Source organism: Pyxicephalus adspersus, chromosome 11 (assembly GCF_032062135.1).
Source record: "Pyxicephalus adspersus chromosome 11, UCB_Pads_2.0, whole genome shotgun sequence".
NCBI lineage: Eukaryota > Metazoa > Chordata > Amphibia > Anura > Pyxicephalidae > Pyxicephalus > Pyxicephalus adspersus.
The window spans coordinates 58708533-58734486 of record NC_092868.1 but is presented as its reverse complement, the minus strand read 5'-3'; the positions used below and the strand labels follow the sequence as shown (position 1 = coordinate 58734486).

Genomic DNA, 25954 nt, shown 5'->3' with positions numbered 1-25954 from the left:
TTACCAAGCAGTAATTTAGCCTTAAAACAATCCATGCCTGACCTCTTCAGATGATTACAATGAAGAATAATTCTAGAAGATCCTAGATCCTTTGTAGTCTTAATTCAGATTTCTAACTCATCCTCAGATAAACATTGTGTTTGTTCCTACCTTTATAACGAATTTGGTCCTTCATTTATACATTTTTTTTCACTTTTGTTTAATGTGAAACTTTAGTTCTTTAATAATAAAAATTATGAGGGGGGTTTTATATTGCAGAAGGGACACATTTATGTGTTTGAGCCTGCGCTTTGCCCTGCATGGGCATAAGACAGATTTACTTTAAATAGGCCTTTTTTATCCTTTTTACTTTAGGGGAACTTTTAAAACAATTTTCACATCTCAGGGAACCAAATTGCATAAACATTATTATATTTGTAGATATATTGTAATATTAGTCCATCGTTTTTTTTTTTTTGTTTTTTATTGAAGTCCACCTGGAAATCCTGTCAGTTTTTTCTGCAGTTTGAGGTTCCATTAAAAAGATTTCTTTACCCCCTATCAGTGAAGCTGGGTGATCTAGCACAGTGGTCCCCAAACTTTTCGAACTGGCGGACCGCTAAACTTACCGGCTCCAGACTGCCCATGTGGGGGGAGCCAGGGTTTCACTTAAAGGGGATGAAACGTTCCCCATAGTGACGTCATGATGCCAGAACCCACCCACTTTCCAATCGCAGGTCGGAGCCTCCAGAGATACAACCTACCCACCACCCTGAGCCTGCGATCCATACGGCTCCGGCCAGTGCATCCCCAGTTGGTGACCACTGATCTAGCAAACCTGGAATGGATGTCCTAAAAGTCATTTGCTATTTGTTATTTTAATAAATCAAGCCCTTTGTTTATGAGTGATTAGATAGTATAATTTAATCAAGAAGAAGATCTTGTAATATTATAAGGAATCATTTCACAATTCAATTAGAAAACAAATAAAATAAACAAAACTGTTGGGTGAATAATATATATATATTCCTTTTTGGAGGCAGGCTCCTAGCCACCGGTTTGCCATTTTGTGTATCTGACAGAAATATTTAGTTTATTGTTTGGTATTTATATGGAGATGTTCTCCAGTGCACTTGCAGCCTTGTAATCTCATAGAATTTTACCACCTGTCAAGAATTTCTCCAAATCTTTGTTTAATTGTAAATGAATGTTCAGAACAACCAGTTTTCTTTGTTTTTATATTCCTGCGGTCATAAATATATTATTAATACTGTGCAAATCAAAGACAGCAGCAATCATATATGTTTGTGTTATCTTTTGGACAAGATAAACCAGTTCTTATCCTTTCTGTTTTCTCACGGTTGACTCATTAACTTGATAAAATAACACCTCAAAACGTTTACTTTAGCAACCCCAAGCTGGCAATGTTTCTGCATATGTAAGGAGGTTTTCTTGCTTTCATATTTTGGACAGGGTCTATCTATGTGCACCTCTTGTTGAATAGCCATTGAAATGTAATCTCTTCTCCTTATTGTTCACTTGTTGTTGTCTTGTTTATCATATCTGGGTGCTGTTATCCAATAACAATATGTAAATATATGGACATGCTAATCCTTTGTTCTTTCTGCCAGCATTCTTCAGACGTAGGTTAGGTTCTGAATGACGTTATTCTGAAGAAGGTTTCTTATTGCCATTGCTTCCAGGGGGAATTTGTGTGCCGATAGCTGGGGGGACAAAAAAGAGGCATATATAAAAACCTGGCCACAAAGATGTAGAATGCTAATTACCCATAAATGTTTGTTTTATTTATTTTTATCATTAGCAAACATTATAATATGCTCCCTTTTCTTAAACCATGATGGTTTAGTGATTAGCACTTTAGTCTTGACACACTGATCTAATAATTTCCTTACACCAGAAAACATAAACTTTTTGTCCATTTTTATTGTTTGTTCCAGAAAGGAACCAATGTAAATATAAATCCTATAATCGTGTGGTCAGTTTTATTGATTATATGAAGAGTATGTTATGCCAAAGTTTTTTTTTTTAATTGTAGATACATTCGAATTAAAGCTCTCTGGTTGTCCCCCTATCTGCACTTTTTTACAGGATATTTACTTTGATTTGCTGCCCTCCTAACAGTATGGCAAAACCGGAAACGAGGGAGAATCTGCAACAGCAGAATCTGTACACCAATAGAAATAGCTGTTTCACTTTGTAATATATATGCAACAAATCTCACCCACTATGTACATACGTCATTGTAAGTAATTATGGTGATACACCAATCAACTGTTTTTAAAAGGTTAGAACTTGATTCCATAAATTTGGAATCTAATGAAATTCTAATATAAACAAGGGCATTATGTTAAGTATTTAATTGATATACGTATTGGAAGTTCTTCATTGAAACATGTTCAGTATGCTCAGCGTTCAGCATTTGTGTATAACATTGATAGCACTTCCTGCTGTATATTCAGGCTCTGCTGGTTGGTGTAAATGATGGAGCATGCTCCAATTTTCTGGTGGTTGTAAAGGGCAGATCCACCCCTGACATCCATCACTAATAAGGAACACTCCATATTCACAATAGCAACCAGTAGTCATCAAATACAGCAGGTAGGGCTACCAATTTAGATATTTACATAGTAAGGGCAAAAAAACACTGGTACAATTTGCTTCAACGGGTAAAAAATTCCTTCCTGATTCCATGAGGCTATAGGATGTTCCCTGGATCAGTCTCTGTTATCTTTACTTCAAATCCTTAATCTCAAATTATATTCTGTAATTCTAGAAATGCATCCAGCTTTTTCTTGAAGCATTTTTAGTAGTTGCTGAAACTACTTCTGGGGGAGCCGATTCCACATTTTCACATACCTTACAGTGAAGAATCCCTTACAGTACCTTACAGTGAAAGAAAATTTTTACATTTTTAGTAGATATCCGGGGTGTATTAGATTTTGAAGCAGGGTGTTGCACAAAGTCCAACATCACAGTCAGGACAGTAGAACCTGGTTTCTTAGCTTTCTTCCTTCCTGTGTCATTGATCTTTTAGCAGCAAACCACGCACATCCTTGTAGGTGCTGCCTTTTTCTGGGTTGGTGGGATGTATTCAATGAAGTGACCACCAGTGCGGCGTTCTGGGTTGACAAACGATGGAAGCACGTCCTCCAGGTCTATTCAGAGCCACTGATGGTGTTTGGTGGTTCTTGACTATGGATTCCGAAATTTGCAAAATGAAGTCTGAATGATTCACAGGCCTCTGACTATTTTTTCTGTACAGAATGTAGGCATTCCATAGGCACTGCTCAACTAGATGCCTAAAAATCTTCTTGTAGTACTTCCTTTGCTGTTTCCTCATCGCTGGGTAGAATGTCATAGCTTGGTCAGCTCTGTTCACACCTCCCATGGTGTTGTTGTGGTCAATCACCACCTGTGGCACCACCTGTATCACTTCTTTCCACCGTTCTGGTACACACAAACAGATTACATAGTAATCTGCTTTTAAATTTCCCACCCCCAGAATCCATCACATCTTGCCGGGTGATGCGATGGGGATGTCCCCACCCTGCTCACCCACCTGAATCCACCAATGATGCCACTGGCATCACCCCCGGAGTTTACAATTGCTGCTTGCATCACCAGTTGGATGTGATGCACCAGATTATCTTTTATATATACAAATACTAAACAATAAAAGTACACATTCCAATTTAGTTTACACTTAAGATACACTAAAACCGTTGATCATCTGCGGCACACTGTATAGTTCTAATTAAACTATCAAGCAGTGCATCGGGCAATATACAGTTAGTACAGCTAGCGCCTTACCTGGATTTTGTATGTGTTTTTACTTTCATACAGAACACTTGATTTGTACTTTTAACATTTTATATTGATATTTTAGTCTGTCAATGTTTTGCCATTTCTAATTATGTTACCTGCAACCAGGTTGGGAACTTACCCTCAACCCTCCCATAGTGCTTTTATCAAAGTAGTGGATAGGTTGTGTATCATTAAAATTTGGGTAACCAAAGCCTGCAATGTGGACCAAGTCACAGAAGTGAATTGCGAAAGAGATTGCCATGAAGCCAGTGGTCGGTCTCTGGAAGAAAAATAGAATTTTCTTTATTGAATTTTTTTTTCCTATACTCTTTTTACCTTAGCTTTGTTTATTGAACAAACAAGGTCATTTAACCTAAACTGCACAACTTTGGTAAATGTCCCAAATCTTTCGGTGAAAGATTTGACTAATGGTTTCGGATGTTTTTCATACAAATCAGTGTTTGCAAGGTTTAGCTTGATTTTTTTTTTTTATTATTCATGTCTATTAGCAATTTTATTGTTCAGAAGTTTTTTTTTTTAATTCTACACAGCCTGCTTACCCTGCATGGACAAAGATTATGGTCATGTTAAAACAGCCTTTCTCGCTCATTTCTTTGTAAAAAGGTAAATGTTTACTTACTAACCTGTTCTTTGGCAGGGGCAAGAAAAAAAAGATTTACAACTGAGACACTGACATTGAACAGGATTCTGAGATTTTTACCTTCAGGTAAACTGTTTTTCCTAAAGTGAAAAAAGCTTTCTCACAGTAAAAATCTAACTAAAATTACCCCACTAAATATGCACTTAAATGGCGGCAATATTTATCATCAGGTTTTGATAAGTGTTATGTTTAAATACATCTGTAGTCTAACATAAAACAAAAAAAATAATGCAATAATAAAAACAAAATGTGATGTAGGTCTACAATATCATAAACCTGTTGTCACACTCACCTTGTTGTAATTTTCAGTAAATCCCAACAGTTTTGTGGCAGCAATTTGCATAAAATAAGGATTTAGGATCCGGATGTCCTGATATTTAAGATTCCAAATTATGGGAGGTTTCATCCAGAAGGTGCTGTTTATCTATGTAAATAATTAAGAGTTAATAAAACAGTTTAATTATTATGTTAGGCTGTGTTCTGTAACCAAAAAAAAAATCTGTGGCATCTAAGCTTGCTGTGATATGTTCAATCAATGTTATGTTAATTACGGCTGTACGTTGCTGGTAATTAGTACTATAAATGTCAGCAGGGGTTAGAATAAAAAGAAATCACTTTACGTAAACTCTTTTATAATTAGGAAACCGCTATGGCAGGGCAGGATCAGGTTGTTTAGGGTTTCTAAACAAGTGGAAATGACATATTTTGCACAAAGCTTTAGCAGTAATTATTCTTGGAAAGATATCTGTCTGTGTCTATGGGCTCCCATACTATCACCTCAAAATAGAATGACTGAATAATACAGGAAAGTTGGACGTTTATTATTCTATTCTAGAAACTTGATCTAACATCATATCTAACACCTAAACTTATCTATGAACTGCTCTTGAAAAGACTTTATTGCCAGATTGATTTCCTTTCAGTTCTAGTGTTGTCCTGTACTCCAAACTCCATGTGACAATGCTATGTATGGACCTTAGACTTCCTACATATCAGTTAATGTGAATATATGATTAATAAATCTGAAATGCATCTCAATAGCCCACGTTCACTGTAATCCTAACACAAACCTTATAGTGACTCTACAATGCCCTTTAAATCCCCCCACCTACTAGATTGTAAGCTCTTCGGGGCAGGGTCCTCTCCTCCTCCTGTATCGCTGTCTGTATTAGTCTGTCATTTGCAATCCCTATTTAATGTACAGCGCTGCGTAATATGTTGGGGCTATATAAATCCTGTTTATTAATAATAATAATAATAATAATAATAAAATCCTTAAAGGTACAAGGATCTATATTATTGCATATATATATATATATATATATATATATATATACAATATGCAGCCTCCTATATTTTACAATACTGTTTTATGTGTCCATCGCACTGTGCAATGTATACTCAGGCAAATCAATTAGATCAAAAACTGCACTAAAAACAAAGACATTTTAGAAACAAATGTTAAAATCCTTGTTGATTCTACCAGAACCTATAGACGAGTGCTGTTTTTTCAACCTGACTAGGTAAGGGCTAATTCACACTGGCAGGGAGGTTGTGGAGCATTCCTTACACCAGGAAACCCTGCCACATGGGGAGACTCTAGACGCAGCCCCCTGGAGAATGAATAGGGGCTGTAGTAAGCTTTTATAATACTGCTCACTGCTGCCAAATGTGCAGACCCTGGGAAAGTGATATAGGGTGCGGCACAAAATCAAGCGGGCAGTGTGAACCAGCCATAACTATATTCCTGTAAATTGCATGATTAAAGAACTTGCATAAATCATATTTCCCACTAGAACTGGGTAGACAGAGGTATCTCCGGAACTAGGATTTGAATACAAAAGGACTTTTCAGCTAATTTGTAAAACCGATGAATGTCGTAACAAGCACTTGCCCTTGCATTTATAGCTTACTTATTTATGTTACATAGTGCCAAAGAAAAGATTTTATTGCTGTTGAGTTATATTTTTCTATCATACAGGTTATCAGTATGTGTGTGAATCGTTTTACAATTGCAGATATAGTAAATCTAAAAGTATAGATAATGCAGTTCCAAGGTAAAACGAGGATAAAGCCAAAAAGGTGGAAGCTGTGTTTTATGGAAAATAAATCAATAAAATAAAATTGCAGTTAACACTGTAAATCACCTATTTATGGTCTATATCTGCTTTACCTACTTATTCATCCAAAGTGTTCATCGCTTTTAAGGCCATTTTTGGGCTCTATATGTTAACCTCAAAAATCATCTGAAATCATGCACGTGTGTCTATTGTAAAGAGGTAATGGTACAAAAACTACATATTACAGCTCCACACACCCTTTTTTCATCGTTCAGCATTGTTTTTAACCACTGGATGTCCGGGTTCTTGAATGGCACCAGTACCAACAGTGTATCTGGATTGTTGTCCAACACTGGGTCAAAAAAAGCAGATTCTGGGTAAAAGAAGCGTAAGGTTGTCTTGCTGCCAACATCTTTTTCATATTTGTGGACTGGGGCATGGTTTAACCTGTAAAGAATTATAATGGAGAGTATATATTATTTTAGTTTATGTAAGCCTCTGTGAGTTATGTGAATAAAAATGAGGGATATTTTTTGTTTCTGGATGGAGACACAATTAGAGGTTAGCTCTCTTTTATTTCAATGTTTTTAAGATGATAGATAGCATTAATATACATTAAATATGTGATTTCTTCATGACCCTTTTATTATAAAGATACAGTTAGGTCCATAAAAATTTGGACATAGACAAGTGTTTTCTAAATTTGGTTCTGTACATTAATTTTAAATGAAACAACTCAGATGCAGTTGAACTGCAGACTTTCAGCTTTAATTCAGTAAGTCCCGTCAAAAATACTTTTTCATGAACAATGACAAAAATTGACCTAAAATTTTACTTATTAAAAACACAAGTTTCTCCAGGCTCATTTAGATCACTGTAGTGCACTAATACAGGCACAATATGCTGCACATTTTTTTCCTTTGATACATTAAAGTTTGCATTATCTTAATACACCGAAAAAAGCATTTACCATTTCTGATCGCCCTGCTATGCATGTCTGCCATTGCAGTGTTTTGAGGTGCCGCTAAGAATGGAACTGCACCAATATATGTTGTAAAAAAATAAAATCTATAATTTCTTAATGTTTAATTTGCAAATGGTACTGTTTAAAGGGAGGTGTAGCTAAATCCAAAACAAAAATGTAATATTCGGGGCCCTACCAGTTCATGTGGTGGCTGCTAGTCCAGAAAAAAGTGTGCTGATCCTTTCAGAAATTTTAAACTACCCCCTATGTATTAGCAATAAGGAAAGGGGGAAGTGTTAGTAGTGCAAATCACGAGGTAATCCTGGGGTGACAATATATATATATAGTGCAGTTAGGTAGGAAGCACTGGCTATCATCATTCAACATGAAAGACTGAGGAAGTATGAGCATGTATGTGCAGGACATCACGGCCCCGCTCCCTGAGGGGGTGTCGCCTTCGCACCCTGCAATCACTATATAGTTATAACTGAGAGTAGTCCCGAAATTATCACACTCCACTCTGCACCTATGTCAGTAGCTTATAATGTGATTTTTTAGGAAACATTGGAAAAAAAGGTTATTATTTAAAAAGTATCACAAACTCATTGGATGGCCTATAGTGGTGTTGGTGGTTGTGTTAGGGGTCCGTTGGGGCTGCTACTGGGGGGGAATGAAGCTTTGATTAAAGGATGCACAAACAAAAAAATATATTTATCCCTCACCTGATCACTATGTCATACGTGTCAATAATGTCACCCAGAGAACTGTTCTTCAGGCTGTATCCACTTCCAACCACAATACAACGCTTACACTGCAACCTGTTGGGTAAAGGAAAGAGAGGACATCACTGTACTGCTAGGTCTCAATAGAACCCTATTTATCGCAGTGTCTTATATTGTCTACAGCAGTGGCCCCCAACCTTTTGGAGTTCATGGACCACTAAATGCACGGACTCCGGGCCGCGCGTACATGGGGTGCCATGTGTCACTCAAAGGGGAAGGAGCTCCCCCCCGAGTGACATCATAATGCCAGAACCCGCCAACTCTCCCATCGCTGGTCAGAGACACAACCGGCCCACTGCCCTAAGCCTGTGATCTGTACAGGGGACATGGTCCGTGGCTCTGGCCGGTGCTCCCCCCAAGCGTGGTCCTTCTCCTGCCCACCTGTCAGATGGTCCATCACCCAGCAACAACAACCTGTCCTAATCTGAGAATGAGAAGAACTCGATTCCTTTCCTATCTGGCATTTTTATAACTGATATCCATTGTACTAATTACAGGGTTTACACATATATTACGGTAGCACTATTACATAAACACACATTTCAGAGTCATTTTAGGGATATAAAATTCTTTATTGAGAATAAAAATTCTCTAACATAATTAACATTATGTAGGCGTACAAGAAAGATGTTTTTTTTTTCTGTCTCTCTAATTAGTATTTAGAAAGGTTTTTGGTATTGTTGCCGCCTAGTAATACATTTGAATATATGGATATGTAGAATAGAGACAATATTATTGTTCGTTTATAGATGTTTACACACTAGTGGAAGTCTGTTTTTTGATGTTTAATAGATGTCTACACACCATTTATTAGATGTATGTAGCATCATTGCTGTTTGATATTTATTAGATGTATATACATTACAATTTCCCCTACAATAACCCACACTATATGTTTTTGGTTGTTTTGATTGTTTTTGCATGTATCTACACAACAACTGTCACAACTGTACCCCTGAGGAAGCCTAAATGGTAAAACACGTCGGGAAAATATTTGATTGAAACGGTTATTTTCCTATATGCTAGAGGAGAACTGTATACCAATAATATCTGAACTCTGTGATGATACAACAAAGTTCAAGATATATGAACATGTTTTTGATGTAATTCTGTATGATGTATTGGAATATAAATAACTTTATTGCCAACTGAATCACCGTCTATTTTCTACATATATTATGTGGGTGTAACTGGCACATAGAAGATAGTTAGTTGAATGCTGCAAAAAACCTCAAGTTTTTATTCCTTTTTCCATCACTTTTGCTTCATCCATTTAAACATTTTTTATATTTATTTTATGCCGCACAAGCATTCACTGCATAAGTAGAACACTCAAACTATTTTTAGGATTTGATTTATTGTATAAGATACGCTACCTTTTAATCTTTTGTGGAATGTGATAATCCCTTGCAATGGCCAGCACCTCATTTAATAAATTTTCTGAAAAAAATCAGTAAAGGTAAATTTATTGATCTGATTTTACAACGTCTGTTTAGTAACATTTATAAAAATGATCTTTAAACCTATAAATAATTAAAGCATATCTAAACTCAGAAAAAGAGGTATAATGCAGCTTACCAGTACTCCAGTACTGTGTTTTTTTTTTTTCTGAAACATTTTTTCCTTTATCATTACTGTGATATTCTGCAGACAATACATCCTGGCCTTGGGTGGCTACATACACTTCCATGGTATCCATGGAGGAGCTTAGTTGTCCTCCCATAGCTGTTCACCCACATTACATAGAAGATGATTGGATTAGTAGCTTATGCATATTAATATAAAACTACTTAAACAAACATTTTATTGTAGCATTTTGTGGCAAAATTACCAGGTATTTTCATCTTCAGATTCATCCACATCTAAACTCCAATATATTCAATTTTTGTTCTTGGGGTTAGTTATTCCAACAGTCATTTGGTCTGGGAAATGATGTTCCAGGCTCCTCTTACTCTTCATCCTTCCATAGCAATATGAATGCTGTTATGAATGCTACAAAGAATGACACAGCATGGGGTGGTCTGCACTCTTCTTTGTGGCATACTCCATGAATCCCAGGATAACTCAAACACTGGGGAGTGAGTCCTATACTTCAGGATAGGAAAAGGTGCAGGAATATGAAGAGGATGCACTGGAGCATGGAGAAGTACCGCTTGCTAGACTTTATTTCCTTTAATACATTACAAAGCTGTTCCCCAAAATAGGTTGGCTATGGGCGTAAAAATTAATCTTGTAGAAGCATTTTAAACTGGTGTCCCCATTGGGAAGATCCCATTCTCTTCTGGTAATTAGTATTAGTTGTCATCTTGACAGAAAAGTTAAGGTCCCAAATGGGGACAGAGACATAAAACACCATGAAAGGTTATAACCCTTCTATACCATAATCTATTAAAATTAAAAATACTTTAGTTAAAATTTCATCATGAGTGGTAAGCTTCATTAAAAGGCTCATGTGGTAAAAAAAAGTCAAGCAAGTTTCAAAGACACAGTTTAATATACTTAACAGACCTCTAGTAGAAATACTAGAGGTTAACCTGGAGATATAACCTGAATCAATGCCCGATGTCCAGATCTTTATGAATACTAGCAGCAGACTTCAAATACCCCCATTAGAAATGTAAGTTTAATTTATCCTTAGGTCAGCCATCAGGTCCGTACATGCTATTGCAAGCTTTTAATGAGAGACAGGCAAGTGGGAAAAGATAGAATTAAGGGCCAGAAGCTGTCTCACAGTAAAAGTAATATTTATTAAATTACTGTAGAGAATCTCATTTTATTAACTGACTAGTGTTACATATTTGTTGGAACTTTATAGCACACTACTTTTTACTTTTTTGACTCTCTACCACAGACACCTAGTTTCATTAACACAGTTCTGTCCCTTAAATTGTTTTTAGAAGCCCCAATAATTTACAGTGGAAACATTTTCTTCCTTACAAACCTGTCTAGCCTGGCCTGTCTTTCCAAAGAATGTCATATCTCTGTATTGGTAAATTGTATAACTCTTTAAAGGTAATCCCCAACCCAAACCTTTTTTATTATTCAGAGTGGGAAAGGTTAGAGCCTTTGGAAAGTCCTCATGGGCGTTTTTTCAGTCACTTTTTGCTCCTGTAAATCACGCAAGATCTGCCGGGGGGGTCTGCAGGGAGGATTTGAACTGATGTCTGTCACAAGATGTCCATAGTACTATCTATCACTGGATGTTTGTTGCTAAGGTCTGCAATATATATAATATAATGATAAAATTCACAAAAGGTCTGCCATGGGGATCTGTTACTGACCTCTGTAATTGGGTTCTTTTGCTAAGGTCTGTGATGGAAGTCTGTTACTGGGGTCTATACTGTCACAAGATGTCTGCCATGGGGGTATGTTACTGAGATCTACAATAGGGGTCTGTCAGTGAGGTTTGCACTGGGGTCTATTACTAGGGGGTCTGTCACAGAAGGGTCACTTACTTAAAGGTCTGCACTGCAGGAAGCCTCTCATATGGGTGTTGATTTTGGAGGATCTGTCACTGAAGACTCTATTGGGGGTATGTCACTGAAGTCTGCACTGGAGTTTTATTTAACTTTACCCCTTTAAACTACACCCAATATTCTGTGCTATATAACTATGCACACTTTGCAGACAGGTAAAAGTGAGTCTGGTTAGCCTGCAAGGGAGCATGATGCAACTAGAGTCTGACCCTTATTTGTATCTGGCTCCCATGCTGGCTAGCCTGACACTTCACTTGCAACTCTAATTTCTTTATTTCCACTGTTGTTACAGCTCACAGGATTGGTGACTTTGTTATATTTAATATTTTTGTTTACTGTCTCAGGGATGTGTTAGGAAACGTTTACAAAGGAAACAAAATTCCCTTTTCAGGCAGTTGTCACATGAATAGATATCTGTTTCTTCTCGCCTCTTGTTTTGGTTAACATTTGAATGTTCCCTTACTTTCTGTCTTGGAGACCATGCACAGAAGGACAAAATAAAGAGCGTAAACCTACCTAGCAGTGGACAACAATAGAAAAACATGGCAGTGGTACTATTGCCTACATGACTGTCTTCAAATCAAAGTTTTATCTTTACAAATATGTTCATTATTCACAAGATTTTGATTGTTTCTAAATTTATAATATTCATCACAATTCGTGTTTTTTTTTAATCCACTTACCACTGCCCTTTGTGCCATATGGAAGGGGAAATTTGGATTGTGTTGTTTCCCAGAAAAAATCACCGAGCCCCAGAAAAACAGAGTGGTTTCTGGAATAACTGCAAAACAAAAGCAGAATATTTTATAAAAATGTTTTCCAAAGTGTAACCTTGTCTACCATTATGTACAGAATGGATGGGCACCGGGACCCACAAAGAGTGCTTTTACTTTGCATTTGAACTTGAGACTCTTAAAGCACAATTGCAAAAAAAACAAAGGTGTCACATTGTTGTTGTGAATACTTTTATTTGCAATGTTTTTTTCTATTATTTAAAGGCGGTGATAGTCTTTAAATTATTTTCTACAATATCCAAAACTTACAAAAAAAAGTGTTTTTTTTTTTTTTTTTTTGATGCTATCTGTCCATAATGTAAAACTCCTAGCGCTAGCTCCAAAGTATTGACATTGTTTGTTTGATACTTACTTGCTTATTACAAGTGAAGCTCTGGAAGCAACTTGCCCCGGGGTGCACATTCCTTGGGCTTTGAAATGTAAACTGCAGAGGAAAACACATTTTTATTCCTAAGGTATTTAACATTTTTTATTGGATAGAATGGCAAATGGTAGGAATTCATATAAGGTTTTACTTCTATCTGACAACCTTTTTATCAGGCAGGACACAAATCCTCCAACTGCATTACAATCTGACAGGAATTCACTTAAAGGAATTGCTCTTGATTTTTCTTAATAACGTGAATACAATATGGTACAAATAAGAACATGACATTTGTTTTCTGTATTTTATAGGAAAAGTGCCTCAGGTTAAACAAACTGACCATCATAGATAATTGGTTTGTAGCCGCATTGTAAGTTGCTGTTATTATTTTTCCAAAACACCACTTTACATACACAAGTGGTGCAAACACCTTCCAGTTACCACCTGTACAAGTCCCAGGCATAGAGGCAGTTGCCTGTAGTCACTTTGTAAAGTTAAATGCAGCATTCAACTAAAAGGATGTGCCTGCAAACACAAATACCTGAGAGTAACATTATTATTTCTGCGCATTTAAGTGCAATGTACTTGCCCTGTGCTAGCAAATGATTCTCAACACTTATCTGTCAGCCTAGATAATGATTGCATCTTGCAAACACATAAAAAGGTAAACCGAAAAGAATCATATGGCTGTAAACATATTTTAAATAGTGTAACGCCTCAATATTTTCTATATATTTATAAACAAAATTGCAATGTGCATTAAAACCTACTTACAAAAATGTATTTCTGGCGGCTGCAGATTTGTGTGTTGTAGATGTTGTGGAGGGGGAGCAGCAGGGCTATGAATTTGCCAGCCTTACAAATCCAATGTGAATCTCTATATTTTACATAAGTGTATTTGTTTCCATGTTCATGCTAAAGCTTTCTATACACAGGACATTTTACTAGGCCTCTGCACATGTACCGTATTTGGCAACGTTGGTCTCTGTATGGTTTATGCAAGTTTCCCCCTATTGATCTACTATATTTGGGTGTTGTTTTGGAAGGATTGAAAATTCTGTCATCTGATAGCAGAACTGAATACAAAAATCGCATCCATGTATTGGTAAATCTTTCAAAAAAACATTCACTGTGTGCATGGTCAGCTTTAGAACACAACAAATATTTACATTCACTGCTAAGAAATGTACTATTCCATTAGATCAAATGACTACAGAAGTAATACTATGATCTAAATCGCACAAGGATAAAGTGCTAGAATCCTATTTGTTTCAGCTGTAAACCTACTGATTAGTATGTATTATGTATCTTTTTTTTTTTTTTTACCTTGATGTAAAGACGTTCATATTTTTCAATAGGATGCAATAACCAAATAGTGCCAAAACAATTACCCCCAAAACCTGCCATCCTAAAAAGGGAAAAAAAGAGGAATATTGCAAAAAATGAGGAATACTGTCAATCTAGTAAATATTTTGTGCAGTAAACAATGCCGAAAAACATCCTATCCATCATTGGTAATGTTTGTTAGTGTCATTAACATTAGTGTTAGTGTTGCTGTACATAGCAGCTCATTGCAAGGAATTTATTTTTTAGTTAATTGTGGTTAATCTGCCTTATGTCTGTACTCAAGTATGTGCCAGACATGATTGGAGGCGATGATTTAGTAATGGCTCACCTCACTACACAACCTTTTATGTAGCAGGTGGGGAATGAGCAAGAAGGAAAGAGATACGAGTCTAATATCGCATGGCATTGCCCATCAACATTCTCAGGGTATTTGGGTGCCTAGGAAAGGAAGGCTTTAATAGTAAAATAAAATGTACATATACATATAATAGATGATTCTTTGAATGATTTAGGACAAAGGTATTTGATCTCATAGATTGAGTGCTGCACATAACCTTGCCAAGGGTGACAATACCTCTGTCCAAACATTCACAGAGATTAATATATTGCTCTGATGAAAGCTTGTAATCCCCGTAAATCACCAAATGTGTACTTAAACCAAAACTTGGATCACAATAAACTCACTTGCTTTATTAACTCTCCACTTTTGAATTTACCTGGAATCCTTAGATGAACTTTTGTTTGTCGGCTGTTCCGATCGTTCCGTAAGGAGGCCCACCCTCCTTTTTTCCCACTTAATCCAATTGTCCTCCTACCCTTTTTTATTTTAATCTTTCACCCTTTTTATTTTAATCTTTCTTTTACCAGTGTATTTAATATTGGTTATTAGTATAACAAGTTGTGTTTAACCTTGTTTACCTTATCTGTGTTTTATTCTCCATAAATCTCTATTATTTTCCATAAAAATATTGAAATAGAAGATTCTTGAATGAGTAAACAGTGACCAAGTATTTTTAAAACCAGACTTGCACAAAACACAAAACGTAAGCATTTTGCAGAGATTTTAATGTTTCTCTTCTTTTGAGAGAAAAGGAAATTACATTTTGTGTTACATTTGTATCAAAAGACTTAATTCTTGGGAGGCAAATTTGAGGTTTTGCCTTTTCTGTTGTAATCTTTCACAAATCATTTTGCTTTCTTTGCAGCATGATTTATAACAGTGGCCCCCAAAGAGCAGCCCGTGGGCTAAATTAGGCCCTTTGGTTTTATCTGGCTCTAGGGGTACTTTATTTCCACGTACACCAGTAATAAGGCTCAATTCTTTTTACTGACCCAACAATGGATCATAATTCCTCCCACAGATTCCAATAACAGGGCAGGATTTCTTGTACTGATACCAGTGATACCATCCCTCCCATATTAAAGATTTCCTCCACTATTGCCAATGACGGGGCGCTATTCTCTCTACTGATGACAACAATAGGCATTATTTTTCACCAACTGCCCACAGGAACCAGGTCATTTTTTTACTTCCTTTTGCCCATCTGAAGTCTGAAGGACAGTGAACTTCCTTTTTGTTTGGAAAATTTAGAGACTCCTAACTACTTAGTTTGTGCAGATGGGGACCGGTTGTGTTATCCAGTATAGGTTTATAATGAAGGAATACCCTGTAACTGCTGCGTGCCTAAATTCCCTACTTTCTTGCATAATATAAAATGTTTTTTTGGTAAACCACATTCTTGCTTTTATTATCTGTGTGCATTATGGATGAATAGAAGTATGACTCCGGATGGTCTATGGTGTAAACTTTGTTTTCTGTAAAGGCTTTTAGAGTGTAACATCCTTTATTTTCCTGTTGTAATTACAGTAACTTACTTGTTTTATTCATGTTCAGTGGGAGAAGCTTTCTGTGTTATGAAAGGATCCTAAAAGCAACAATAGGTGAAAATTAGATTGAAGTCATAGGAAGTTGATTTAGCATCTCCATACACCTTATATCATCATCAATACAAACATGTCCTGTTCTTTGCCTCTCATTTAAGCTTTCTTTGAATGTTTGTAACCTCTTCTTAATTCTTTCCTTTTAAAAGTACATTTTTAGGTGCGGCTATTTCTTGTTCCTAAATTGTATCCCATTGGTAGCCCATTCCTAATATGCCTGTCTGTCAAATTTAAGCAAATGCCACAGCCAAATGCGTATCATTTTAGTTAAACCCTCCAACTAACTTCTTCAGTGCCCATCAACACAAACATGATATAATCATCTTTTCTTGTTGGACACGGTTTTTAGATTTTGTAGATATGATAGAAATAAAATGTTTTTATGTATCTTCTGAGACCCTGGCCGGATCGGCTCGTATTTCTAAGAAGAGTTTTGCAATGTAATGAAAATATAAAAACTAATAGTAATTTATAATCCTTTAGATAACTTCTTAATTTTGTCTGGACAGGTATGAAACACAGAACATTGGACTTTACTATCTCTGAACTGTCTGTTCTTCTCCTTCCGTCTTCTATTTGTTCACAGAACACAGTTTCTTGTCCACTGTTATTTTGACAAGGTGCCAATAGGTAAAAAAAGTGGCTGCTGGCATAACTTTCAAATTTAAATAAATCAATGTTTATTTTAGTTTAAACACCAGGAATGAACACAATGTACTTGGAGGAAATGAAGATGTAAGGAGAAGAAATATTAATCACTTTTTTAAGGCATTACTGTGTTCTCGTGTTCTCTCGTGTTATTTTTAAGCTGGGTGGGAAGAAGCTTTAGGTGGGTGGCAGCCCCTATGTTGTGACCCAACTCTTCATTAACCACCCAAAAACATCCGAGTGGTTACTGAAAAGTGCTGGGTGGTGCACTTGGATGAAAGGGGCTGGGGAGAACACTGCACTATATGTATGTGTACATAATATATTTCTCTAATCAATCGCTTTTTTTATGCATGATTACTGGACTTAGACTGGTCCACCAGGAAAAAAAAACTCAAACCAAAAACTAAAATGTTAAACATATAATTACTTCAATCTAAGTACATCAACATACATATATTTATTCACTATAACAAAACTATCACAATTGTAAATGAAGACAACAAGCTGGAAGCAAAAAAAATATCATGTTGCAAATTTAAATCAAACTAGAAAATAATAATCAGTACGAACTAAAAAATATAACAATTTAGCAAAAGCTTTTGTATAGAATTTATTTAAATCTATACAAATGCAAAATGATTATGGTAAATACCAACTTTCATGTTACAAACTTGCTTCAAAGAAAGCATAATAGTGCTTTAGAGTTGAAGGACAGTGGTGTCCTTCAACTCCGGAGGTAGATATACACCCAACGTATAAATCTGGTTTATTGATTGTTGACTGTTGTTTCTTTCTCATAATTTTTATACACATCTAGTCCACATGACTCCTCAGTCTTATTTGTTTTATCTATTGTATTCAGTTGAAACACAATAAAAGTTTTCTTTTAATACATATTATTATTACATTATATTTAATACATATTTTAGTACAATGGTTCAGATTGTCTTTCTGTTAAAATGGTATCTTATTTGAATGGATGAAAAGCCATTCCTATGAAGCCCAATTTGGTAGGAAGTGTATATCTTCCTTGTGCCTAAAACGTTTGTCATCCCCCAAAACAATGGTTCACAGTTATCAATCTTGGTTTGGTAAAAGACAGATCTGTTGTGCCATATGAAAGTATACCAAGATAAGATGCAAAGTATACCAGACAGAGCCAGATTCTACTGAAATTCTGGATCCAGATTTAAAAAATGCACATTTATTGTGTCCAATCATTGCAATGATAAATAAACTTGTGTTTTGTGAGGGTACCCCTGCTAAATATTCATGTAAGAAGCAACCAGGTTGCCCTGTTTAATTATTTTTATGTGTCACCGTTCCTGTGGAGGGTGTAAGTAATAGAAAAAAAGTGATTGGATTAGTGTTGAATACAGTTTTGTGGTTTAAAGTTTGTTTGAATTATGGTAAAACTTGGAACATTTATCTTTTCCCCTCCACAAATGATCCTGGCCAAACCCTATTTTAGTTTTAGTTAGTGGGAAAAGGTTGGAGTCTGTTTATTTTCCATTACTGCCTATGTCATCATTGCAGATTTACCTTCACTTTCTGTCCTGTAACCAAAAAGGGGGAATATACGTTTTCAAATTGGTCACCAAAACAGGCATAGATGGGACAGGTCCCAGTAGGGACACCTCCTGTGGTGACAACTCTGAAAGGTAGTACAATGTTTCATTTTAGGATTTCCTCCTATGTCCAGTTGTGTCTCTAGAAAGTACAATCTCCCTATATAGTTATATGGATGGGAGTAAAAAACTTACAGAACCTATAACACTACAAACACAAAAAGAAACAATAAAATTGCTTCAAAATTATATGATTTTTTAAGGTCAAGTAAAGAATATTAACACTTTATTCACAATAAGTAAAAGATTAACATTTGAAGAAAAATACCAACTGGCTGGCATGCAACTTTAGGGATTTAAAAAAAAATATTATTGGCATTTGTCTTCAAATGGTAATGCTTTACTTATTGTAAATAAAGTGTATTATTCCCAATATTTTGAAGCAATGTATTGTTTCTTTTTGTGTTTGTATAAATTTAGTACACTGAATATTGTGTACTGGGTATTGAGCACAATTCTAGAAACACTAAAAGTATTTTGAACTTATAACACTTCCTTACCACAATAAAGTTCTTCTTCCACTTTAAATTACCGCTCTCTTCTTCTCAGAGCTTTGTTAGCACATGTAAGCACATGTGTTATATATTAATATATATATATATTGTTGAAAAAGCATATTAAATAAAAAAAATTTTAAGAAGGACAAGTCTAAGCACATTAGGGGCACTAGGGGACCTCTGTTCAGGGCTCTTGTTTGGATCATAATCCTTTAATTGCTTTTTCCTCCCCAATATTTCCCTCCATAGACAGATTTATTTTTCATCCAAAAGACTGATTGACCTGGCCTTTAAACTGATCAGATGTTTCTAGCAATAGCTCACTTTATTTTTGGAAACCTTGTGATAAATCACTAGTTGCTTCCATTGATTAAAGTTGATCAGCTGGTTTGTTGACTCAGAAATGACAATCTCTATGAAGATTTTTCTGTACCAGGTCATGGTGGACCTAGTAATAGTTTCATAAGTCACATTCAAATTAAATTATTTTTGTAATGCTGAAGACATTTTCAAAGCATCTGATATGCTTACTCCAGAAAAGTGTGATGAGCATACCTTACTCCCACATTCTAAATACCATAGGTCATGAGTGTCCAGGCAGATTTTAATTCTCGTGGACATAAGGAGAGGTTTGTGAAAATAGACTCCAGCCCTACCATCTCACAGGGAGACTTTGGAGGGTGTTTATGTAAAAGTTGAGTTCAGGTACTGATGGTGAATTAGAAAACTTGGCTTATTTTTGCAAATGGGTTCATTTTAAAGGTGTTTATTAGGTGTCAGGTCAGACTCAAACTTGAACCTATTCATTTTCCGCATACAAAACTGGTCAAACCTCTTTTGTGTTCCTTTACATATGATGTAAGGATAACAATATGCTGTAGACATGGTTTATAAACTTTTGATTTTTTTAAAGGGACTTCTCTGCTGCTCCCAGGATGTGCTCTGATTTTAGTTACTGTGTTGCACTTTGCTCTGTGAACTGGCTATTCCCTGATTGCTGTGATTATATCATCACATTATTACATTTCATCTTGTTAAAGATGGTTTTGTTTAGCTAGAAACGTTATATTTTTATTCAAAGTAATTGACATTTAAACTTTTTACTGCATATAAATCAGCTACAGGACATAATTTAATCTGGACCACAACCAGTATGGGTAATGTTGAATATTTCCCCATGAAAAACAAATCTGTGTCCCCTTAGTAATGATCAGATCTAGGAAACTGAAAGATGGTAATGTACTGCTAGAATCTTTCTAGATTTTCTGCAAAGTGTTCTTAAAGTGTTGGGCACGGTCATCATGAATTACTTTAGGACAGCCAAAGGCGGGTGACGTCACTTCCTATTGAATATCCTCCCCTGGTTCCTCCTAAGCAAATCACTTTTACAAGGTGGTGTGATTTCCTTCATGAGTTCAGGTTGTGGGTTAGGACACTGTAAACATGGCCATTCTTGTAATATTGCAGATACCAGTCTAAGCGGCTCAGTTCTAACCTTTAATTTGAAGAATTTGGAGTTTACAAACAGAGCAATTTGTGCCAATAAAGCGTACCTAAAGTCAGAATTTTCACTTTCCATAAAAGGGTAGACAACCCTTTTACGTAAGGTAAAAATTCTGTTTGTCTTTAGTGCAAAAAAGGGTGCAGCACCACCCCTCTCAGTCGCCTAGCCGATCGAAAATGAATGGGAGCGCAGAGCCTCCTGGTCTACCTACGTCACACATCCCAGGAGGCTATTGGCTGCTCCTTCTGTGCATGCACGAGCATCTTTTGCCAAAAGGGAAATTAATTGCCAATCTCACGCATGCGCAGTATGATCTGCCAATTTTTTTCCCATTTACGTCACCTGATCTTGTGCCTGTGTTGGGTGATGTAGGAAGAAGAACCTGGAAGAACAAAGGGAAGATGGCGGTGCCTAGTGCGCCAGCACGAAGACGGATGCCTGGACGGCGTGGTACCTGATGGAAAATTTTCCAGATGTCTCCTATAGATGAGCCCCAGCCTGGGAAAAGAAAAGCCAGACTGGAAGGTGCTGGAAATGGTTGGTGACTTTCCTAAAAGAGAAGAATTCTGAGAATCTGCCCAGCGTTGGGCTGAGACAGTCTGTAGGACTGGATCTGTATATACCGTATATACTCGAGTAAAGGCCGAGGTACCTATTTTTACCTTGGAAAACAAGAAAAATTGATTGACTTAAGTATAAGCCGAGGGTGGGAAATGCTGCAGCTACTGGTAAGTCTCAATATAATATAGGTATACTACTTGCTGTACCTAACCACTAAATTCTCTTTAACCTCCTTGGCCTTATGATTCTGTCTGAATGAAGTGGCTGAAAGCGGTACAAAGTGGTACTACATTCAGCCACTGTTGCTCCCCTTAGCATTCTAATTCTGTCTGTATTTCCACACAAAAAGTGTTACATTTTTTTGCATGGAAATTTATTTTTCATTGTAGGCTTATAATTCTTAGGCATAACTATGTCCAATATTTAATAATAATATGTCCAATATTTAATAAATTTAATAATAAACTTTAAATAAAAAAAAAGTAGTTAAACGTGTAATATAACTGTATAGTGGCATGTAGTATATTTATTTATATATATATATATATATATATATATATATATATATATATATATATATATATATATATGATTTCTTTGTATTGGACTCAATAAAGCTATTTTGTATTGAATCCAATACAAAATTATTAAAATTTCCAGCCACTCCCCTGGCCCGCACCGACGCATGCACCAACGTCACCCCTGGAGATTGTCTCTGCATCCAGAGGAAGTCCAGAGGATCTGCGGGGACCAGCAGGTTGCCAGGGGACGTCAACGGAACAAGGTAAGTGGGGTTTTCTTATGTCTTGTGTTATTGTGTTTTAGAATTTGGGGCCGGAGTTATGCCGACGTGTAGCCGGCATAACTCCGGCGTACCCCTGCCGTCTTTCCGGCTTTTGCAGCCAGCATTTTTCCACTGCAGCCTGATGACATTGTCATCAAAGGACAGAAACCGCTGGACGCGGCTGCCAGATCGGGTGCTGACTGGAGTGCTGAAAAAGTCGGCTTATAGTGGGTATATACGGTATGTGATATATATCTATAATGATATTTATAAATCATAGATATTTAGTGATATTTTAATATTTGATTTAATTATTGAATATGAAGGAATTATGAAGACTTCCAGCTATACAAAGCTTCGTTGTTGATTGGAACATATTTTTCAAGGAATACCATTTTTGAAATTTGCAATACAGATAGGATTAATGTAAATGAAGAAAAAAAAGTTTTTCTTCTGCAATGTGTTCAGTTTGTAGCCGCTTTACAATTATATCTTATTTCGAGTACTTCATTATTTACACAAGAAAAAAAGTATAAGGGTTGCCAACCATTAATTAAACCAAAAATAAATAAACGTATACCTAATATCCTGGATGTTGTTTACTTATGGGAGCAAGTTCCAGTAACAACATCCGTGATCAAGTCCAAATTCATATTAGCATTATTATTCATAATAATGTTACTGCCTTAAATGGGTCAAAATGGCTCAGAATTGATATGATAGAGAAACCGCTGAGAAAAATTAAGGTTGACAAAGCACCAGGACCTGATGGATTACATCCATGTGTCCTCAAAGAGCTGAGCTCTGTTATTTCAAAGCCAATATTTCTAATTTTTAGAGACTCTTTAGTCACTGGCAAGGTACCGATTGGCGTAATGCCAATGTGGTTCCTATCTTCAAAAAGGGAGCAAAGTCATTACCAAGTAACTACAGACCCATTAGTTTAATGTCCATAGTTGGAAAGGTCTTAGAAGATTTCATGTGGTTTCATAAAGAACCACATAGGGGTGTTTCTGCGACATAATAATATTATAAGTGATAGTCAGCATGGCTTCAAGAAAGACAGAAGTTGTCAAACAAATGTACTTTCCTTTTATGAGGAAGTAAGTAAACAGGTAGACAGTGGAAAAGCAGTTGATATATTGTACTTGAACTTTGCTAAAGCATTTGACACTGTACCCCACAGACGGTTAATATGCAAGTTAGGGTCAATAGGTTTGGAAAAGTGAATCTGTAACATGGGAAACATGCATGCTTCTTACTGTCTAGGGGGAATACATTTGAGGGAGTCAGAAATAGAAAAGGATCTGGGGGTTCTGGTAGATCATAGACTTAATAATAGCATGCAATGCCAATATGCCATGCTGCAATATCTAAGGCTAGTAAAGTGCTTTCTTATATTAGGAGGAATAGACTGCAGAGATGGAGACATAATCCTGCCCCTGTCCAAAGCATTGGTCACACCACATCTGGAATATGCAGTCCAGTTTTGGGCACCAGTTCACAAAAAAGACATTGTGGAAATGGAGAGAGTGCAGAGAAGGGCAACTAAATTAATAAAAGGAATGGAGGAGCTCAGCTATGAGGAGAGATTAGCTGAACTGAATCTATTCCCCCCTGAGAAGAGATGTATAAGGGGGGATATGATCACCCTGTATAAATATATAAACGGTCCATATAGAGAACTCTTCCTCATTATTTACTTGGAGATCATTACAAAGCACAAGGGGGCGCTCTTTGCGTCTGGAGGAAAAGAAGTTTAAGGTCCAGATAAGGAAGGGATTCTTCACTGTAAGGTCTGTGAAAATGTGGAATCGGCTCCCTCAGGAAGTAGTTTCAGCAACTACTATAGATTGCTTTAAGAAAAAGCTGGATGATTTCTAGAAGCACAGAATATAACTGGGGATTAAGGCTTTAAAGTAAAATTAACAGTGACTGTTGATCCAGGCAACATCTGATTGCCTCATGATTGCTGTTGAAGCAAATTGTACCAGGTTTTTTTTCCTTCCTCTGGATCAACTATGTCTTATAGGGTTTTATATCTGGCATGTATATTTCCCTAGAGGTTGAACTTCATGGACTTTTTTTTCAACCTAACCTACTATGTAACTATGATTTGTCCTTACATGTTTCACAGACAGACAGTTCCTGGTCGGCTATGCTTCATCCTGGAACAATTGGGATTTCACTGGTGTGAAATGCTCCAGACTCGGCACCCCTTCACATTGTTTTTTCTGATCTAAGAGGATGTCCCTACTCTGTGACCTCTGCTTAACATCTGGAGATATCTGGCCGGTATAGTTTAGCTATACTCAGTGGTCAAATCACACACAGACACACATACAAATACATCTAAGAGAACCATACATTTTTGTATATGGCTGTCACCGTTCCTCTCTTTCCTGAACCCAAATCATCCTAGCTGCTATACTCTGTACACTTTGTATATGTTACTAATGCTTGACCCCTGCACACTATATTCCATGTTATATGTAGTGTACAGTTAGGTCCATAAATATTTGGACAGAGACAACTTGAAATGAAGTGATTGTGTAAAAAAAAATGCTTTAGTTCTTCCCATTTTTATGCAATCTTTTTGTTCAGCCAACTGAATTAAAGCTGAAAGTTTGCAGTTCAACTGCATCTGAGTTGTTTCATTTAAAATTATTTGTGGTAATGTACAGAACCAAATGTCCAAAATAATAATAAACCTATCTGTATATACTGGGTGTGCAGTGACTAGGCACATGTTCTGTTTAATCAACATCATTTAAACTACTCTTACTATTAGCTGTATTCTGACCATGCCCACATTTTGCTGCAGCAGACTGCACTGTACTGTACACTTCTACACTGTACTCCATGGTGCCCCAAGTCTTTCATTGAAGCCCCTTTTCCCACACAGATTACTTGTTATCTGTTGGTACCATTTACATAGTGTTTAAATGTTTTGGTTCCCAATATGGTTTTCTGTCACATTTTGGGCAAATTCGAGCCTTAATCATAATCGAGCGAACTTCTGTGGTTCCGAAAGCTCATTCACCTAAACTTGTACATTTGATAGCTGGCAGGAGTGAGTTGTACTGCTACAAAATACTGTCACCACCCCTATTAATTCTCTATGAGGCTGCCATGGGAAAAAGCTACATGTAGAGTCTTTGGTTGACTAACATCATGACATAGTAACCACACCACAACCTAATAGCTGGTAAATAAAAAGGCGCAGTAAATTTTCCATGTTTTCCAACTTTTTAAAAAAATTTGTGGAAGGTCGGCAACCCTGATGTGTTCAAAGAAAAATAACTTCTTGTTGTAGTTGTTTTACAAACAAAACTAATGAAATAAGAAAAAGTTTGCATATGAACAAATACATTTAGAGAGAAAAAAGTCCATTTTCAAGTCAAAAACAGATTAAAGCATTTGGCTAAAATAAACGTGCATCTTGTGTTAAAGTTTTGGAAATCAAGTTCATTCCAACAATATATTTTACTGCTCAGTGATATTATTCTCTACTGATTGTGAAATCTTTTATGGAAGGGTTTTCCTGTCTTTGCCTTCCCTAGGCCATTATTGGTGAGCAAGCTCCTGCAGTTATCATGTAATTTTTTGGTTTTTGAACATCTCTAAAATTCTGAGTACAACTTAAAATGCATTCTTTCAATCAAAACAAAAAAACCTTCCATGTCAAAAGAAAAGACTATAAAGCTCAAATAGACAAAACCTGATAATAATAATAATTAAATTACCTGTCAGTGATCCATGGATTGCGCACTTCTGTTTCTTCTCCACACAGTATTCAATGATTGTCTTTACAACACACATAACTGTATGAAAGAGAATTCTCCCTGTAAGCCCTACCCACTTCCTATGTAAATATGCTCATCTATGCAAGAACAAACTAAAAGTTCTGTAAATGTCACACAAGAGAAGTCAGAAAGGAGTAGTTTGAGGTAGAGGTGCTTATTACTTCTAGGTATTGTAGCAAGAATTCATATTGGGCCATCCAGAGCACACTAAACTGAACTTGCATGGAATCATTTAACCCTCTAGCCTTCCTCTTGCTTTTAGGCAAGTTGTCTCTTGAATCCACAAAGCTGAAGACTGAAATCCTTCTCTCAGAATTTTTTTTTTTTTGT

General features: G+C 36.3%; 1 protein-coding gene and 2 long non-coding RNA genes across 4 annotated transcripts in view; 1 reads left to right on the top strand and 2 right to left on the bottom strand.

Annotated features, from left to right (window-relative positions):
• Window positions 1-25954, top strand: part of LOC140340586 (uncharacterized) — an 88594-nt gene that overhangs the window by 46651 nt on the left and 15989 nt on the right. The gene's annotated exons all lie outside the window — the stretch shown is intronic.
• Window positions 933-9961, bottom strand: LOC140341159 (CMP-N-acetylneuraminate-beta-galactosamide-alpha-2,3-sialyltransferase 4-like). Its single transcript, XM_072426710.1, has 6 exons — window positions 9954-9961; window positions 8212-8307; window positions 6783-6972; window positions 4758-4889; window positions 3944-4084; window positions 933-1703 (listed from the first exon to the last, which is right to left on the bottom strand). The coding sequence occupies exons 1-6, from the start codon at window positions 9959-9961 to the stop codon at window positions 1617-1619; spliced, it is 654 nt and encodes a 217-aa protein (XP_072282811.1). The 3' UTR covers window positions 933-1616.
• Window positions 12431-25645, bottom strand: LOC140340533 (uncharacterized). The gene is made up of 5 exons (XR_011922668.1): window positions 25565-25645; window positions 16128-16177; window positions 14232-14313; window positions 12894-12965; window positions 12431-12528 (listed from the first exon to the last, which is right to left on the bottom strand). It is a non-coding gene; the product is annotated as an uncharacterized lncRNA (long non-coding RNA).